Source organism: Marmota monax, unplaced genomic scaffold (genome assembly GCF_021218885.2).
Source record: "Marmota monax isolate L192 unplaced genomic scaffold, Marmota_monax_Labrador192_F-V1.1 WCK01_AAM20220418_F8-fsc00181, whole genome shotgun sequence".
Lineage (NCBI taxonomy): Eukaryota > Metazoa > Chordata > Mammalia > Rodentia > Sciuridae > Marmota > Marmota monax.
This window is the reverse complement of record NW_026694276.1, coordinates 203,518-224,272: the sequence shown is the minus strand read 5'-3', so window position 1 is coordinate 224,272 and position 20,755 is coordinate 203,518. Positions and strand designations below refer to the sequence as shown.

Sequence of the window (20,755 nt, the reverse complement as noted above, 5' to 3'; positions counted from 1 at the left end):
TCTCTTGTGCAAAGTTTAAGCCATTAAAAAAACATTAGGTCTGCTTCCATTTATAGGTGGATTCCAAAATAAATATTTTTTCAACATTTTAAACACTATAATAAATGTATTAATGTGGCAAAACTCCAAACTTTAAAGCCCAATTCTAAATGATTTATTAATGAATACTTATTATTTTGGAAACATGGAAAATGTCTCTCATAAAAGTGCTATCAAAACATATTTTTATAGTGACTTACAAATGTGAAAGGCTGGGTTGTATAGACTGGTGCACTTCAGGATATTTCTCGTAAATAAAGTAGAAAAAACTACAATGCTATTGTCCTTTGATTTTATTTCCTGGGATAAAAAAGTATAGGTATAAATGTTTTTAAATAGTCCTCTTGATTATATCCTTAAAATGATTTATCAAATGGCTTATTTCATGTCTCCTGATTATCAGGATTCATCAATGTCACTGTCAGTCTTGATTAATTGGTTGAAAATTTCAGAGGGTAGTAAGTTACTTTTCTGAACCTTTTCTCCATCCCTGAGAATCATAATCAGTACAGAAATATTTTATACTTTCATTAAAAATCTCTGGAAAGTAGTCGTGTTCGTTCATCAATAACAGGGCAAGGAGCAGTATCATAGAGGGTTAATCCATGTAAATTGGTTTCCACCCGTAAAGAAATTTTCTGGAACAGAACAGAAAAGAAAATTATATAGAGAAGTTTGCTCCTTAAAGAAAGAGTAACTTCCTCTCCAGTAAGTTCTATAAAATTTCTGTGATTAGAGATATAAATCCATCTAATGAGTAACAAGAATGAGAGTGCTATTTTCCTAAAAAAGTTATCAAGTGATCTAGAAAAACAAAGCTTTTCTCATCAGAAAGTTTCCTGTTTTTCTCGAAGAATCAGTGAAACTAAAGGTTGAGGATGGTCTATGTAAATGTATAGAGTGTATGAAAATTCTACAAAAGAATTTCTTCAAGTATGTTTTCATTTCCAGTTTTGAGGCTGAACGTCATTAGCAATACACCACTTCCCCAAACTCAAACAATTACACCAGGGAAGGTATCTTCTGTTTATTATTTATGGTGCCAGATTCTGAACAGTTTCCAGTGAAATGTTCTCTTACTCCACCGAAGGAAGTTTGACTATAAATCCAAGACTGTGTTTTCTTACCTGAAAATCACGAATGTAAGTCAGAAAAAAACCAAAGAAGGAAAATGACATAGACCATTCTGCTGCAGTAGTAACCATATGAAGCACATATCCCTTGAATGACAGGAGAAAAACTTATAGTTTTGTGAAATTTCATTTAATCTACAATATTTCTCAAAACAAAACAAATTCTTATAAACTAGTTTGTCTTCTGAAAATCAACACTGATTTATTTAACATAATATTAAGAATTAAAGTAGATGACAGAAATTCCTCTTAAATCACATGAGCTATCTTAGTCTCACCTAGAACAAATATAATTTCCACTTAGTAAAACAAAACAGGGGAATTCCTATTCTACAACCAAAAAGTTACTACTTCCCAAAGTCATAAGATTCATAAAATGCTACTAAGAAAAGTTTTTAAATGTTCAACATAAACTTAGTAAGGGCTATTTTTAGAGTATGAAATAATATACAGGTTGCAATTAGGAGACTCTAATAAGTCATTTCATTCATTCCCACAAATATGCCCTATTTAGGGCTGAAACTTATAAAACAGATTAAAATAAAATGCTGCTCAGCAGTTTGTGAAAACAGATAAACTCCTTTTATTTCTTAGTTATAGATCCCTCCTCTCTTTTATTCTCAGGATCAAAGATACTTTCTCCACATAAATATCTACTACATTAGAACCCAAATGTCTGTAATAAATTTCCAGAAAATGTATCAAAATAATGAAATGTGGGAGAAGACACTTTTCAGTTCAGAAAACAAGTATTTTAAAAACAGAAAAATCCCAGTTGGGTACACTGTATCCACACTTAGGGCAATTTCTGAGATAACACATTTGCCATTATAATTCTCTACCTGTCTTAAAAATATCCACACATCACAAGGATCTGCATAAACTATATCATATCTAGAAAAAATCCCAATTCATAATTGATTACTAAAGAAGTCTCATTGGTTAGTGATAAAATGAAAAATACATCAAAATCAACCCAAAGAGTCATCTTTAATATAAAACTAAGTTTTATAAGATCCAAGTTCTTACTTTGTCCTCAGGGTTCCAGTGGAGTTTCTGTACTAAATCAGTGCCAAAATCCCCACTGTATAAAATTGATGAGCAAGTCAGCACTGTTAAAAAATAAGTCAAGGAAGAATCTCAGAGAAGACCTGTAAGTTTAAATTAGATCCAAAACAAAAATCACTTTGAAGGTCCAATAGGATAACTCATACATTTGCTGCCAAAGTCCAAACCAAGTTTCTTAAAGGTTGAATGTCACATGGCAGTAGTAAAACTCAAAATGTGCCCAGATGATCACCACAAATCAGTCCTCATAGTAGATCCCTTCTCTCTTTGCTCAGAAACTACAATTCTATCATAAACTTCTACTAGATGTCATAGGGAGGGCATCCTTCAATTCTTTAAAGTGAGTATGATCAGGCTAAACATTACCTTAATTTTTTGGCTCAGTTACTGAGTTTTATATTTATAGTCCTTTAGTTTGTTTAGGGTTAATAACCTAAGACTCCCTCCCCCCCACACACAAATTTGCTTACATTGTGCACCAATAGTGTTCACTTAATTTTTGTTATTCAATCCTCTTCCAAGTATAGCCACACTTTACAGTGAAGGATACTGCTAAATGCACTTACTCCACACCAGATAACCAACAGTAGTCTGATCCAGAAGACTTGTTTGCCATGAATTTTGGGCTGCATTTGGTAGGAAAGGATGGTCTGAACAAACATATATAATGAGCCCATACCAAAGGTGAGCACAGCTCCACTTACATGTGCAAAAAAAAGTGTTGTTTTCTGAGGTAGATAAAAAAAATAAGTCAATAAGGGAAACTCAAAACACATTGGCAATCCAATATTCAAAAGCACAAGCCAGATATTTCAATAGCACATTCACTGAGTGGAGAAGCTCTGCAGATTCAACAACATATTATTTCCTAAAACATTTTTCTTTTAATATTTAACATGAACCTGAAGATTACAGTAAAACCAAATTACTTCATATACTACCACTGAAAATATGATAGTAATTACTGATTTGTTCTTTTACTCATTTAATAATATGTTTACATTTAATAATATGGGTACTTAATTAGAAGCCATGTACTACTTAAGTCCTCAGATACATAAGTGAACAAAACAGACACAAATCCAGCACTTACAGAGTTTATATTCTAGTGAGGCTACACAAACAATAAATAATAAATTTTAGAAATAAGGAAACTCCACAGTATGTTACATGGTGATAAGGGTAATAGAAAGAGTAGTTCAAGAAGGATTAATATGGCTGGGAATGCTGGGGATGAGGTGGTTTGATTTAAATTCAGCTTAAATTTAAATGTATTTTAAGGGCTCAAATTAAAATACTCTCCTTTGGCCTTATACACCAGGGAATACTATAAGTTATAATTTTTTCTCCTTCCTATAGTTATCTGCTTATATTTTACTTTAAAAAAATTTGTAAGTTATATATGGACACAATATATTTGTTTATTTTTTATATAGGGCTAAGGATCAAACCCAGTGTCTCATACTTGCAAGGCAAGTGCTCTACCACTGAGCTACAGCCCCAGCCCCTTATATTTTACTTTTTAACATTATATGTACACTCTGCTTTAAAAAGACAACAGAGCTCTCTAAAATTCTGCAATCAAAAGGTTTTCAGTTGAATCGCTGTTTTTCTAAACTGGTGTCATCTATATTTCCTTGGTTTGAAAAGATCCAATACAGTACTTGACACAGAAGATATGTAATGACTAAGACAACAAAAGAAAAGGGATTAGAGCTTGATTCTCCTCTTTTATAATCAACTGTACTAATACACAGAGTTCAATTTTCTTAGATGAAGGTAAGAGAAGATTCCTAGTATAAAGAAATAAGAGACTGTAATTTATTTGCTAGGGGCATTGGCTTCCTTTTGAGAGAGAGAGAGAGAGAGAGAGGGCTGTTTTTATGTGGTTTAGGGTGTTACACATTGATGAAGTATAGATATAGCCTGATCAATGTCAGAACATAACTCCTTAACAAAAATCCCATGAATTAAAAAGTAAAGAATGGAGAGTATTTAACTTTTTAAAAAACTAAAATGGATGTACATAAAACTGGTTTTAATGGTAATTTTTCTGCTTAATAATATCATTTTAGAGACTAAGTAAATATAAGGTAAGATCTTCTGTAATGACAGAAGTTGATAAACAAGAGCAGACATTAACTCAGAGAAAATTACAATAATCAAATAATCCTTAACCATACAAATAAAAATTATGTTCTACTGAATACAATTGATTACCACTGGGTAAATTATGACCAATTTTGCTAATTTTGCATCCATTTGTAAATTCATTCCCATATTCTCTAACTACAAATGTATGTTACTTGGACTGTTCTTTTGAACTAGTTTATAATATCTATTGTTTGCTTCAATAATTAATAAGTTCAATAAAATCTTTGATACCTGTACAAAAGGTATGATTTTATCCCTTTGAAAATATATCCCTTAACAACTCAAAAATTTATCCTTTAATGAAATAAACACAAACAAGAAATTATAGAGATAAGTATGCAAATCTTAAGACATAAAACTTATATATTTTAAATAAATATAGTGTTAAACTCTCTTTCAAGTGAAAATACAGACCACGTTCAAATATAATTTTTGCTGTGTAAGTCAAATAGAGTTTATAACTGCAAAAGAAAAGGGGAAGGAGGAGGCAATACAGTCACCACTTTACATAAGTAGGAAAAGTTTATATTACAGAGGAAGGTGAGCTACTAGATATCTAGGTAATGCTGCAGGGTCAGCTAATGAACCGGGCAAGCAAGGAAGCCAACAGTGAAAGATGAAGAGGACATTCAACAGGTCCAAAGTTGCATGAAGAGATGCAATCAAGAGAGAAAGAGTAACCTTATATAAAATTAAAAGGCCAAGAGGAATCCAAAACAAAACAAAAAAGCAAGCATATAAACTGTCTTAGTAGGTGAATGAGATCAAGGTAGAAAAGCAGCTCATGTGAGTTCTATCAGGGAATACTATTGGAATTTACTGGGTTAGGTAAATATTTAAGATTCATTTTTACCCTATGGATGATATGAGATCTTGTTAAATTATTAAAGGACAACTACATCAATGAATTACTAGCCATGCCCTAAAAGTTCCCCCCAAATTTGTGTATGGAACTGAGAAATGAACCCAGGGCTTCATTCATGCTAGGCAAGCACTCTACCACTGAGCTATATCCCAGCCCCTTTTTAAAATTTTATTTTGAGACAGAGTGTCACTAAGTTGACCAAGCTGGTCTCGTACTTGCCATCCTCCTACCTCAGTCTCCCAAGCTGCTGGGATTACAGGTTTGTGCCACTGTGCCCAGTTCCCAAAGTAATGTTTAACACAGATCTATAAAAACTGATGAAAAAAGGCAGGACTCTATTTATGTCATAGACAGCTACTTAACTGTCCACCAAAAATTTTATTCCCCTTCTATAGATAGTACAGAGTTGTTCAGGACACTAATGCCCAGCAAAACTACATTTTCTAGCTACCCGCTGATCCCCAACCTCCACTTCTAGCAAATGGAAATCTGTAGAATGATGTGAGTCACCATAAGGTAGCAGGGAATCTTGCCCTGACCAAACAATACTCTGAACTTTCTTCTTAACTAGGCCTGACATGTGGGATTCCATGTTGATCTCTGCAATCCAATTTTAGCAAGAGTATGTCTAAGTCAATTTAACTAGGATCCCCCATCTTAAACATCTGCTCATCCTGATTGGGTTCCTCAAACTCCACCATCCCCCAGGTGATATCTAATCACCCTGGTCCGCTTTCAGCAAGAATCCTATTAGGTGAGTTTAGTCAGAATACCTCCTTATCCCTGATATTTCTTCTCAGTAATTTTCCATCCACTGACCACCATGCTGCTTCTTGACTATAAATTCCCATTTTTCTTTGCATTTAGAGGTGAGCCCAATTTCTTCCTGCTACTGCAAAATCTCACAGCAGTTGTCCCTTCACTAATCAAGATGGCCCTAAAGAAAGTCTGCCTTATCCATTCTTTTTAATAAGTTTTCTGAATAAATTTTTTAACATAAGCTACAATTTTTAAGAAGTAGGTGTGACTTTTGCCATCTCCTAATTTACTATTTCAGCCAAATAGCTGCAGTAAACAGAGGCCCTAGGGCATGACAAAGCCCAAAGATGGACATAGGTTAGGCTTTAAATTATTCCGGGAGAAAAGCCATGAGTTAATGGGAAAAAAAGAAAAAAAAAAAAAAACCTGTATTGGATTCATGTGTAAGACCTCTACCCTCTACTGTGATAAGCCACTGAAAATTCAGGCTTTGTTACAGCAGCTAGCATTACCTTAATGTCCACATAGACTACGATTATAGAGCTTACTGCATGTTGAGCATCCTTAATCTAAAAACTGGAAATACGAAATGCTGCAAAAATCCAAATCTTTTAAAGACTGCAGGGAGATTACTCAAAATCTAACACATACCAAGCGTGGAGCCATTATTACTATTGACTCCTCTGAAGAGCATCAACAGACAGGAATGAGGAAAGTTTACAAATACAGTCATACACCACATAAATGTTTCCATCAATAAGGACCACATATATATGGTTGCCCTATAAGATTAGATTACATACTGGCATCTTAGTTTGTGTAAGTACAATCTATGATGTTTGCACAACAGCAAAACTGACTATCAATATATTTCTCAGAAAGCACACTACTGTCAAGTTTCAAATGAGTGTATTTGGTGAGGCTGATTGCTACTACTAGGAATAGTAATATTAGGAATATTAGGAATTAATATTACTAATACTAGTAACTAATATTGCTAATACTATTATTTATTAATAATGATAGTAATATTAGAAATTTCCCCCCAAAAAGCTAGAAAAGCTATAGATCCTTCCTTACTTCCTAATGGGCTAGGCACCTAGGAATGGGAAGGCAACCAACTGAAACATCCAACAAGTACATAAAGTAGGAAAATGATTGTGACTTATCATATGAACAACAAAACAACTGGTGTTTAAGTCTCTGATTGTATCACTTATATCAATTCTGTTTGGTCTTGAAACAATATCCAATTAAGTAGTAATAAAGAGGCTAACTTCCTGTGGATCCGTTAAAAAGTTAGAATAAAGTATATTTTTTTAATTACTGCATTTGAATTTTTTATTGTGAAAGTAGCTATTTCTAACAGGGTCAACAACATAAGGCAGTAGATTCCATTTTATTAAGGCAAAGAAATAAAAACAGCATGTAACTGAATGTTTCAAGCTTCGTTTTTAAACATCTATAATTAGGTACTTCAAAAAAATACCTATGCTGGGCTAAAACACAAACCTGGAAATTTGCCACAAGAGAAAGTCCTAAACAACTCAGTATTCCAAGTACAAGGCCAGCCTTGTTTAATTTGATGATAAGGTTCTCTTCAGGACTCAGGGCATGAACTTGCTTATAACGAACATAAATGGTGGCAATGCCTGGGAAGAGAGAATCCGAAAAACAACAAAGTAATAAATAACCAGGGAATAAAGTTGCCAAATAAGAGTTCACAAAGGTCACTGCTATCCAGAAGCACAGATTTTTTCCTTTGAAAGTTAATCTGAGAGAAGAACAACAAAAAAAAAAAAAGCTGTAGATTTTAAGAACTTTTAAGGTTGCATCATAGAACTACTGGTTTCTCTGTGTGTCTGAGCAAGTTGTTTGCCTTCCATTAGTCTCATGTCTATAAATATTTAGTATAAAACTTAAGAGATGTGTGATGTCTAAGAGCTCTATAAAACACAAAATATCTTCATGATTAGCATCAAAGGCAAATGTAACTTGCTCTAGAATTTGAATGAAATAAGCACAGGAAAAAATATCCAAAAGTTTATATGCTTCATTCTCATATCATTTTATTTCAAATTACTACAATTTAGCTCAATCAGATATAACATTCAGATTATACAGGAAAAAAGCCCACTTTCCATACTTACTTGTCAAGAAAGGGCCAAGTCAAACTTTCCACTGCCAAAGTATTGCCAAAAAACATAACAAAGATATGCTTTTACAGACATACTTCTGAAGAGTTCAGCTATAAAATGAATTTCTATAAATTGAATAATTTTCCTTGTTTTTGACATAAGCAAACAATAAATATCACATAAATGAATTCAAATATTTAAAACAATCATAGCTAAAGAAAGTATATTTCAGTAAATCAATAAAGTTTTGGTTCATAAAACATTTCCTCTATTATAACAATAAAATAATTAACACGATCGTGTTTAAAGAAGAAAATAGTAATTAGTATTAATTTTGCTTGATAAAAATCTCTCTCATTACTTACATAAAACTGAAGCAATATTTAACATTGCCCCAAACAAGCATTTTTCTGGAGCTACAGTACCAGTGTCACTGAAAGAAAAAAAGAAAATGTGAATTTATCACATTTCATGTTTTAGTCAGCTTTCATTGCTGCAACAAAATACCTGAGATAAACAACTGAAAGAAGGAACAATTTATTTCAACTCACAATTTCAGAGGTTTAAGTCCAGTTACTTGACTCCATTGTTTCTGGGCCTGTGGAGAGGCAGTACTTCATGGTGAGGAAACTGCTCACCTTGAAGAGGTCAGAAAGAGGAGGGGGAAGAGAGAAAGGGGCCAGGGACAAGATATAGTCCCCAAGGGCATGCCCACAGAGAAGGACCTACATCCTTCAACCAGGCCCTACCTCCTACAATTTCTATCACCTCCAAATAGTCCATTCAGCCATGAGTCCATCAAGGGACTAATCCACTGATCATGTCAGAGCCCTCATGATCTAATTTCTTCCCAAAAGTCCCACCACTGAACACTGCTGTATAGACGATCAAGCTTTCAACACATGAGACTTTGGGTGACATTCTAGATCCAAACCATAACACTAGATATATGTGTGTATTTCTTCTATGGAATAAGTAGTAACAGGAGTTACTTCAAACCCTTTATCTTTTAAAAACCCATGAGCTCAAGTTATATCACTTTACAGAGAGAACATGATAATTTGTACTTCAAATATTTGCCTGCTTCACTTTTTTTAACAACATTTAAGATTATTTACCTTCTATATAATAGAAATTAATATAAATTGATTTTTAAAGAAGAAAAAGCTACCCTTATTATTTTAAGACTTTGTTGCTGACTTACCATGAACCAAGCACATACATCTATCTGTCTATTCAGAATACTCCCTGAATACCATAGGCCCTTTCACAACTCGCCTTTTTGCACCTGTTGTTGACTTTGCCTATAATCCAATTAATACTTGCTCAATTAAAAAAGTATCAAGCTGGGCATGGTGGCACACTCCTGTAATCCCAGCAACGACAGCCTTAGCAACTTAGAGAGGCCCTTAGTGAGACCCTGTCTCCAAATAAAACATATAAAAGGATATGGCTCAGTAATAGAGCACCTCTGAGTTCAATTCCGAGTACCAAGAAAAAAAAATTTTTTTAATCAAGTACTTACCATTAGCCAGACATCATTTCTGAGACAGGAATATGGAGGGAAGTGAAACAAAAGGCCCTGTCCTTATGAAGCTAACATTCAAGAGCAATTTTGAGGCCTCTCCTCTCTACAGCCTTGAACTACTCACTCCTCTAGGAGAGTAACACAACATTTTATCCAGATTCCTATCAAAATGACTTGCCATTCCACATTGCAACATATCTGTTTACATGCTTGTCCTTCAGGGTACTGTGCAATACATAGACCCAAATAGAAAATACACTATTTACTAACTGTAGTATCTTGGGCACCTACCACTTTAACCAAGTGGGAAAAAAAGAGAAGTGAACTTGCAGCAATATTTGCCTTTAAGGGCAATTTACATTCAGTTCTGTCCTTTGGGGCTGTAACAACTAAACCTTTTGGATAGGACTTACAGACTAAAATGAACTTTGCAGAACATCTATCTTAAGTATTTTGTAAATGAAAGAAATGAGCCTAGGAGAAGTAAAATCAGTGCTAGAGTTTAAATACCTTAAAATATTGGAGAAAGATTCCAGAGTAACACCAAGTTCATTAGCAGAAAAAATTTTAAAAGCAGGAGAGAAAAGGAAGTGTCTAGGGCAGTAGTAGAAGATCACATGGAGTACCATCAGAGAACTGAAACTCTCAAAAAGAACTCAGTGGCCTCCGAAATTATTTAAACTTCCTTTAAAGTGAAAGAAGACAAGTTCTCAGAAGGGAAAATAAAAATACTGAAAGGCCCTCATGAATCTTAAATATACGCCTTCTCTAGGAACTACTAAAGAATGGTCTAGTTCCTTAGGCTGGGTGTATCTCTAGCACAGTGGTAGTTATCAATCAAATTATTCCTAGAATTTAGAACCTTAAATTATAAAAAAAAAAAAGTGTTGGTTTTGTAAGTATTCTCAAAGTGTACCAAATTTGCTTTTATCATTTGTTTGATACCCCACCACTATAAAAAAAAAACAAACATACAAGGTAATGCCCAGATCTTTCCTTGACATTTTAAAAAGCCAATATGAATATTCTGTTTATCAACCTTTAAAATTTTGCTTTTTCTGTATTGGAAAGGTTATTTTTCAGAAAAAAAAGATGAATAAATTAAATAACTATAACAAACATAAAGTGAAAAATGCTACTTAATTCCAACAACAAAAGCAATGCATTCAGTATCTCTATGAAGAATGATGTTTCCAAAGCATCATAAAGAAGTTGAATAGTTATGGACCTAACTATATTCCAAGTAGAATCATTTAGATTAAAACACTAGTAGATGTTCGTATTTAAAAATGATATTTTAATAATGTTCTCATCATCTTCCCTCCCTATTTAATGTTTAACTTTTACATAAAAGTTTGAATCTTACTAACTCATAAACCATTCATAAAGATTATTATTTTTCTCATATCCTATTTTTTTTAAATATACTTATTAGATATTGATGGACCTTTATTTATTTATTTGTTTATATGTGGTGCTGAGACTCGAACCCAATGCCTCACACATGCTAGTCAGGCACTCTACCACTGAGCCACAACCCCAGCCCTCTCATTTCCTCTTTATGAATGCACAATTGATGAAATGCTATTATAGGGGAATTTGCCATGTCAAACTAAAAATGTTGGTATGCTATTAACTATCAGCAATCCCTCTTCTAGGAATCTACCTAAATATAAATAGTAGCATACATATATAAAGTTACATGTTATATAACTGTCATTATAGTGTTATTTCTAACAATCAAAAAATCATTAACCTATATAATTAACCTTTTAACAAATGAAACAAAACTAAGACCCCCCCCCAAAAAAATATGTTAAAAGTGAGAAGAAATAAAAGAGAAAGAGTTTTGTATAAATATAGATGACAAAACAAATCAAACTTAGGAAGGAAATCTATCAAACCATCAGTCACCCCTGGGGGCAAGAATTAACTAGAAGAGTCAAGAAGGGACTTCTCTTTTTGTAATTAAAAAAAAAATTGTTATAAACATAGCACATGTAACTAAATACCTACACCCACAATACTCACATCATTAGTAGTTTTGAAATTTCAAAAAAATTATCCAAAATTGTTGAAACTTAATGTGTCAGAATTATCTAGGAAGCAAGTCATAAAGAATAAATAACACAGCCCCCAGAGTCAAACTACCCAGGTTGTATATTCATTCCAATACTTACCAAATTGAGTGCCCTTGAGCAAATCACCTAAGCTTCCTGGACCTCTTTTCTTTTGCTATAGCTAGATCTTCAAGGTCTCCCCAAAGTTCATGTCAAAGCCTTGATCCCCAGAAAGGTGCTGTTAGAAGTGATGTAACCTTAAGAGGTGGGGCCAAGCAGGAGGTCTTCAAGTTATTGGGGATACGGCCTTGAAATGGATTAAGGAACCCTGGTTCTTTCCTTTCTCTTTTACTTCTGAGCCATGAGGTGAGTGGTTTTGCTTTCCCACTCACTACCACCATGATGTGGTCCCTTGTCATAGGCCCAAAGTAACAGGGCCAATCAATCATGGACTGAAACCTCTAAAAAATATGCAGCAAAAAACTATTCTCTTTATAAGTTGATTTTCTCAGTACTTATTACAGTAACAAAAGGTGACTTAACATACCTTCTTCTCTAAAATGGGGATAACCTTTCCTTCCTACCTCATATGCATGTTGTAAAGATTCAATTACCTAAGACATGAAGAATGCTTAAAATGTTACCTTGAATACAGTAAACAAATGAATACATTTTTGTTATCATTACCACCTTTTCCTATTATTACTATCATTTGTTTGCAGCATTTTTGAATGTTAAGGGGAGAAGAACTCCACTGAGGTTCTGAGACAACTTCAAATGCTTACTGGTAAGATAAGGCATGAAGGGGTCACGATTCATTAATCAATTTACCAACTGAATTTTATCCCATTCGCTCCACATTTCTGTATCACATAGAAAAAGCCAAATACAAGTCCCATTTTACATTTCCTTTGTTGTTGTAATACATAAAAATAAGAACTTTTAAATGTTGACATAAAATGTCAGTGTCAATGTACAATATGAAAAAGACATAAAGATATGTCTCCTATACAGGCTTAGCATGGTGGTGCATCTCTATGGATTATGCTGGGATTCAGCTACTTAGGAGCCTGAAGCAAGAGGATCACAAGTTCAAGGCCAGCCTGGGCAACCTAGGAAGACCCTGTCACCAAAAACAAACAAACAACAACAAAAAAAAAAACAGACTGACCTGATGTAAGGCAAAGCAGGGTCGACATGGTGGAGTGTTACCGCAGTAATGTATGAAAATATGAAAGCAGCAGATGTCCAAATTACAAGTGCTGAGGGAAGAAAACTGAGGCCTTGTTGAAACCACCACATTTCAAACAGATCTTCTGAAGTGGAAAAACAAATTTAAAAAGATAAGTCATAAGTTTCCTTCAGTCTACTTTTAGCCATCTATTCCTACCACCTTGCACTTATTACCCTGAGCTGTTCCCCTCCAAAAACATCCCCCACACCATTCCAATACCTGTTCTTCTTTGCTTTTCCAGTAAATGGAACCAAGATTCACCCACTTGCCATTGCCAGAAACTTACGTTTTTGTCCCATTTTCCCACATATAACCAAGTACTGCTTATTCCCCTAAATTTCTTCTCTCCATCTTTATAGCCATTACTCAACCTAAACCATTATCATATTTAGCCAGATGATTATCATTAACTTTCTGAAGGGTCCTTATGATATTTTTAAGTATCTATAGTCATCCTTCTGTATCCTTAGGGGGACTGGTTTAAGGACACCTCAGAAAAATCTGCAGATGCTCAAATCCCTTATATAAAATGGCATAGTATCTGTATATAACTTATGCACATTCCCCATATACTTTAAATAATTTCTAGATTACTTATAATACCTAACACAATGTAAAATAGTTGTTATACTATATTATTTAGGGAATAATGACAAGAAAAAAGTTTGCTGATGTTCAAACTTCATCTGTTTCTTGGCAAAACGTTCTAAAATCTTTGGAATTTATCTTTTATGTGCTAATGAGATAACTGGGGTTTGGCACCTCTAGGTAGCTTCAGGATGGGTGCTGATCACAGGAAAGATCACAGTGTGCTTAAAGTGCTGGGATTTGCTGGGTGCAGTAAGCGCATGGGTAACCTGGGTAACCATCCTTCAATGGTGACCCCAAGCTCTAACAAATTATCTTTTCTTCTTAATGTGGTCCATAAGGTCCTTGCATCAAAAGGCTGAGACAGGAGGATGGCAAATTCAAGTCCAGCCTCAGCTACTCAGTGAGGCCTTAAGTAACTTATTGAGGCCCTCTCTCAAAAAAAAAAAAAAAAAACCCGAAAGAAACAAAGAAAGAAGGAAGAAAGTAAGAATAAAAGAAGGGCTGGAGATTGTAGCTTAGTGGTAAATTGTCCCTGGGTTAAAATCCCCAGTAACCACCCTTCCCAAAAAGAGTCAGGATTTTCAGCTCCACCCCACCCCACCTCCCAGGAGGAGAGAGGGGCTGAAGGTTAAGCTGATAACCAATGGCCAACATTTTAATCAATTATGCATATATAATGAAACTTCCATGAAAACAAAAGAACTGGGTTTGGAGAGCTTCTAGATGGATGAACATGTAGATGGAGGTTCCTGGAGGGTAGTGAGCTCAGGGAGGTCATATAGCTCCTTGGCACTCCCCACATGCCTTACCATATGTATACCTTTAGCTACGTCCTTTGTAGTATCTTTTAACATAAACTGAGTCACTCTAGAAAATTATTTGAACCCAAAGAGGGGATTCTGGAAATCCCCATTTATAAGCTGGTCAGTGAGAAGCACAAATAAAACAACTTGGGTCTTAAGATTGGCACTGGAAATAGGGGCAGTCTTATGGGACTGAGCCCTCAACCTGTAGAACCTGATACTATCTTCAGGTGGATATTGTCAGAATTAATTGAGTCAGAAGGCATTCAGATAGTTTCTTTGCAGAATTGATTGGCTGTTATGGGAAGAAATTCCCTCATACTTCTTGGTGACCAGAGAAGTATTCTGTGTTTTCTACATTACTCAGTCCTCCTCTCATCTTCAGCACAATCAATCTAGCTGCCACCTTAAACCAGAATAATCCCCCTAATTCTAAAATAGCAATCTGACCATCTTACTCTCCTACAACGAATCCTTCAATGGTTACCCCAAGCTCTAACAAATTATCTTTTCTTCTTAATGTGGTCCATACAGTCCTTGCATCATTTCACCTCTACTTACTTTTTAAGGTCCTTGCATCATCTGATCTCTATTTACTTTCTATATTCACCTCTAGCTACTCTTTGTTCATAATTTCTGGCTCATCTTTATTATTCCCTATAGAAGCTCTTAGTGTTTACTATGTGTTAGTAATGTTACTAAGCACCTCAAGTACATATCTTATTTAATCCTCTCAATAAAATTAGAGCAGTTAAGAGAACTACCTGAACCTATAGGGTGGGAATATAAGAGATAGGACTCAAACTCTCATTGCTTCTTATCGATCTTCTAATGTGCCAATGCCAGGCACATTATGCATATTCCAGGCCTTCATGCATATTGTTGTGTATATGACTCAACCACAATGTAATTGCCTCTGCCAAATTATCTATCCAGTTAATGTCACAAATTTTTCAGGTCCCAATCCTTCTGGCTCCAGCTGAATGTGTCTGCTATTCCCAATAGCACCCAGTCCTTCCCCAATCAGGACACCCATCACACTTAACAGTCACTTGTTTGTTTTATCTTCCACACTAAACTTTAAGTTTTATGAGGGCAGGAAACTGTTGTTTCCTTTTTTTTTCTTCACCATTATATTTCCAATTTCTCCACAAAGGAGGAAAAAAGTACCTAAACACATCTATAGCACACATCACTCTCTCCATTGAATTCTAGACTGAGGATGTTATGTAAAAATGAGTTAATAACATGAATTAGAAAACATAACAACTTCATATATTTAATTTATTTAAATTTTAAATACATAGAAATACTTTTAAATTATAAGAAATTGCTCCTATGTATGTAAGAATTATCTGGAAGACCTAAAAAAGTTTTGTTGTATTTCCCATGAACTTTGTATATATTCTTCCACCCCATTCTGCATAATCCTCCACTGTGCTCAGCTTCCTCATTTCAGCCTGACTTCCCAAATAATGAAATCTCAGTCATTTTGACTTGCACATGTCATTGACTCTGATCATCTGACTTGCTACCAAATAGGAACATTTACAACTTGCTAAGTAAGTTTCTTTATGGCTAAAATCATCATTGTAAGCTTGATTTGAGTAAACTGCTACCTAAATTATCATAATCTCTTCTGTTTTGTTCCTTTTTCTTGTCTGTCCCAAGCTATCCCATCACTTCTTTCCTTCATCAATTTAATCATAGCAAATCTTTGCCAAAAACCCATAGGTGCTTTCTCCAGCATAGGTTTCTGGGACACTAATTCTCAATTTCTGCAAAATTTGAGTCACTGCTAACATCTGTTATATAAATGCTAAAATAGCATCTAAATAAAATAGTTTCTGTTTCTGATAATTCCCATCTAAAGTCCTTAGAAATTTAGGGACTACCATGTGAATGGTGCCTGCTTGAGTTATGCACTTGGGAAGTCACAGGGATAACTACCTTGGTAGGAAGCAGAGGGAGCCTATCATTTGCCCCCAGTTGTGCTTTATCTACTATCTATCAAATGCACCCAATGGAGTCATGCTGCTAGTATGCCATTTCAACTTCAGCTCTCAGTTTGACAACTAAAGATAATGTGATTTATTCAGCACTTAGATATTTTGGTAAAAGAAATTTTCCAAAAATTTAGTCTACCACACTGGTAGAAATAAAACTTCCTCCATGCTTTATTGTTTTTACATGTCTATATCTTTTCTTCAAAACAGAGCTCAAATACTGTCTTCCATATACAACCTTCCCTAATCCCTTTGTATTTGGACACAAGCACCCTCTTCTGAGAGCACTTGATTTGTACATCTCCTACAACTCTTTTTCTATAGTATGAACATTTTAGGAGGGTGCCTCAAGTGAATAAAATCCTTGAAGAGGGACTTTACTAATCCACCTAAGCATGGCAGAAGGCTTTGCCCACAGTAATCACTCAATATTTGTTGAATAAACAAATACCCCAAACCAAATCATCTTAATTCTAAAAAGTGTTCATGGATTTTATACTTTAATAAGCACCATTACCATTTTTTCCAGGTTATCCAGATTTTGGGATTTCTGAGTAACCTTTCTCCAAAGCCCTCATATACTGTCCTTTAGTGATAGCAATTCTATCTCCATAAATCATTTACAAAAATCCTTCTTCATTGTGCACACTGTACCCACTTGATTCATATTCTCAATTCTTTTGACCTAATTACTTTTCTTCCCTTCCATCCATTCTATTTGTATTGCCAGATTTACATTCCTAAAGCCAGGCAATGTGGCATGCCTATAATCCCAGCAGCTCAGGAGGCTGAGGCAGGAGGATTTTTAGTTCAAAGCTAGCCTTGGCAACTTAGGGAGACCCTGTCTCAAAAAAAAATTATTTGAAAGAAATAATAATAAAGGGCTGGGGACGTGGCAATCCCCTGTGCCATTTTTTTTTTTAAGAGAGAGAGAGAGAGAGAGAGAGAGAGAGAGAGAATTTTTTAATATTCATGGTTCAGTTTTCGGTGGACATAATATCTTTATTCTATTTTATGTGGTGCTGAGGATTGAATCCAGCACCCCGCGCATGCCAGGCAAGCTTGTTACCGCTTGAGCCACATCCCCAGGCCAGCCAATTTTTTTTAATTGTAAAGTATTCTACTGCTCAAAAAATTTTTTTAACAAAATTGTGTGAATTTGGGCAATCTTTATAACTTCTCTGAGTCAATTTCTCCTTTGAAAAATGGGAATATTATCGGCACAAACTATACTGTCCACATAGTAGCCAATAGTATGTATAGCTAATTAAAAGTTCAACTTATTAAAATTAAATTAAAATTAAAATTTCAATTCCTCTATTACCCTAGCTACATCTCAGATACTCAAAGCTACATGTGTGTAGTGGGTTGCCAACAGGACAGCAAAAATACTGAACCTTTCCTTAACATGGAAAAATCCCACTGGGCTGTGCTGGATACTTATTAGCATGAGGAAAGAACCTAACACACTGACAATGCACAATAAATAGTATCTTTAGCCAGGTGTGGTGGCATATGCCTATAATCCCAGTGACTCAGGAAGCTGAGACAGGAGGATCCCAAGTTCAAGGTTGGCCTAAAACTTGGCAAGACCCTGTCTCAAAATAAAAAAATAAAAAGGATTAGAGATGTATCTCAGTGGTAAAGTACCCCTGGATTCAATCCCCAGTGCCAAAAAATAAATAAATAGTAGCTTTTAGTATTATTTGTTAAATAGCCTCAATAAATAGTTGTTTCATTGAGATTTAATCAAGAACTACATGAAATAATATATAAGTAGTCAATAAATATTTGTTCCTTTTTTAGATCTGAAAGATAAATTACCTGTTTTATAAGTTCACAAAATTGTAGTCTTCAGAACTGCCCAAACTTGCACCTTTTGTAAATCCTGAATTCTATATCAAAAGAAAATATGAAATTACTGTTTTGATCTACATAATTTAAAACAGTACAATTTTAGGCCAACACACCCATAACTGTATGTGGAAAAACATTAGGCTATAATATTAATAGGTCATTTTTCTCTAAAGAGTTGATACTTAAATTTTTAAAAATAATGGTGGTGAAATATATGAAATTAAATAATGTTTTGAATCCAGGATATCAACTTTTGTAACCCTTGTTATACCAGACATCTTTTCTCTGGCCTCAAAAAGGATAAATGAAAAACATAAAGGATTCCTCCTAGAGAAAGAAAGATTCAGGAAGAATGATACTTTATTATTAAGCAAAATAAAACATTAACTAGTCCCTGAAATGCAATCTAAAAACACAGTTGTTAGATCAGATTTATCTGAGTGTAAATCCTATCATTACCACTTTCCAGCAATATGACTTCAGGCAAGTTACTTAACTTCTGAGTTACAGTATTCTTATTTGTAAAACAGCCAAACCCTCAAAGCATTATTTCTTACAGTAGAACAGAGCAAGCATAAGAGTACGGTTCATTTGTTAATTCAGTAGAATCTTGTACATGAATAAATGAATATTCTTGTATTCCTACCTCCTTAGGTCATGAAGGCTCTTGTGGTCTAAACTAATAATTTAGACGACAGGCAGAGATTGAAATGGTTTACCACTCTGCCAATGAAAAGTGAAAATTTTAAGCACACAGACTAAGTGTGAAAGTGTACTAATTGTTTCTGTATTTTCACCTTAGAAAGCTGAAAGCATGACAGAGTAATTCCCAGCTAAGCAAAATTAGAATTTTAATGGTTAATGATTCAAGAAACCTTTAAAAAAATACTTGAAAATATGCAGTAATAATTTTACCTAGCAGTGGTTAGCAGAATGTTCTTGAATCTCTCACCTATCTTTTCTGCTTTCTCTGAACCTCCACCTAACAGAACTCCAGTTAGAATATTTGTCAAATATTTAAGTCACTGGTAATAAGATGAAAATTGTATGCAGTCTCCTCTAAATAGTGACAGAAAATCTTGAGCTTCTTTCAGAGCTACACAGAACCACTAAGCCAAAAGCAAAGCATAACAGAAAATGGTTATTCTAAACTCTAACGTGTCCCCCTGACAAATGTAATATTTTTCCAATGGTTAAATCCTAAAAGAGTCTAGCAGATGAAGTAACATCTTTATAAATTACATGGAAAAAAATGAGAATCTGATACTCAAACACAAAGAGTTGCATCGGGGTACTGATTTACAATTTTAAAATATGGAAGAACTGAAAAAAAACTATTCTTTTAGGCTGTGGTTTTTATTTTTCAAATGCATCCTACTGTAAATCAGAAGTGAAACGAGGACACACAGGACAAGCAACTTCCTTTCTGTATTGAGACCACTCCCTGCAATACAATTGTGAATAGTAGATGGAGCTTCATGTAAACAGAAGGTCACCAAGGACTTCAATTCCAAACTTCCCTCCTGGCCCTCACCACCAAGGTATCTGAGCCCAGCAGTGACCACAGGAACACTTACTCAAATCTAGTTTTTGAGGGACTGGAGGGAAGGTTATCCGTAGCCGATTAAAACCGCATAAAATACTTGGACCACTGCCTTTTTCCTCAAGAGTGCAGCATTCCGCGCTGCCTGGGGTCAGGGAAAGAAGCGGAAGACAGAGCTTAGCACTTAGCACCACTCGGGGTACGCAGGGAGTCAGGGGTGGGGGCAAGTGGGGTGCGGAGACCCGCGCCCAGCTTGCACTCGCCAGCTTCCCTCTGGTCCCCCGGAGCTGGCCTAGGACTCCCGTTCACCACCAGCCCCTCTCCGGCGCCTGGCACAGTTTAGCCCCAGGAGGGAGAGGGTGCTAGCTGGGGTACGCGCACCCTGCCACCGGGGGTGATGGGTGAACTGCGACCCCACCCCCTGACACACCCTCTAGAGTGAGCGGCGGGACTCCAGGCGCTTGGATCAGTCCTCCTGCCCCACCGACCCCACCTTCGGCCTATCTTACCTGGTTGGCCCAGCCAGCGCCGCCCGCAGGCTCCGAACCCTGCCAGCCACACGGAGACAGGGCGGGGCCCCGAGGCGCGCTCCCGAGGAGCCAGGCCAGCTCCGGGCGCGCCGCCGCTCCTCCCGACCCTTTCTACCTTTACGGCAATCGCGAAAGTGTCGTGAAAGTGCTGCCGCCGATCACTCATCCAGTCGGCAGGAGTCGAAGTTGTTATTTCTAGGGGTGTGCTTGTTGAGGTCGGGGTAAGACTGCGGGGATCGGTCTTGGGGAAGCGGCTGGGAAGTGGAGGACGTGGTGGGAGGCGTTTCTCCCAGGCAGAGTGAAGAGAGGACTGGATGCTTAGGGGTGGGCATTACGATATAATGCGGATGGACTCGCTGAGGCAGACGCCGTCCTTCTTCCTCTAACCGGGTGGCCTCGCGCGCGGGGTTGTGGGGAGGACGAGGAGCGAAGAACTGAAAAAAAACT

General features: G+C 35.8%; 2 protein-coding genes across 8 annotated transcripts in view; one reads left to right on the top strand and one right to left on the bottom strand.

The window, feature by feature from the left end:
- Positions 1–317: 317 nt before the first annotated feature.
- Positions 318–20,423, bottom strand: Dram2 (DNA damage regulated autophagy modulator 2). Of its 5 annotated transcripts, XM_046467121.2 has the most exons (10): positions 20,288–20,423; positions 19,813–19,923; positions 18,203–18,273; positions 12,916–13,060; positions 8,522–8,589; positions 7,531–7,670; positions 2,791–2,968; positions 2,202–2,284; positions 1,167–1,259; positions 318–677 (listed from the first exon to the last, which is right to left on the bottom strand). In XM_046467121.2, the coding sequence occupies exons 4-10, from the start codon at positions 13,044–13,046 to the stop codon at positions 570–572; spliced, it is 801 nt and encodes a 266-aa protein (XP_046323077.1). In that variant the 5' UTR covers positions 13,047–13,060; positions 18,203–18,273; positions 19,813–19,923; positions 20,288–20,423; the 3' UTR covers positions 318–569. The 5 variants fall into 5 exon arrangements, with proteins under 5 accessions (XP_046323077.1, XP_046323076.1, XP_046323079.1 ...); XM_046467120.2 differs by lacking the exon at positions 19,813–19,923 and having other exon boundaries at positions 20,288–20,422; XM_046467123.2 differs by lacking the exons at positions 18,203–18,273; positions 19,813–19,923; positions 20,288–20,423 and adding an exon at positions 8,708–8,754 and having other exon boundaries at positions 12,916–13,046.
- Cept1 (choline/ethanolamine phosphotransferase 1) overlaps positions 20,379–20,755 on the top strand; it is a 37,071-nt gene continuing 36,694 nt past the window's right edge. For 2 of the 3 annotated variants that reach the window (XM_046467116.2, XM_046467117.2), the window contains exon 1: positions 20,379–20,529. The gene's annotated coding sequence lies outside the window, so the exon portion shown is untranslated. Of the gene's footprint in view, positions 20,633–20,755 lie in introns of all 3 variants that reach the window. The other variant, XM_046467118.2, reaches the window with a different exon arrangement.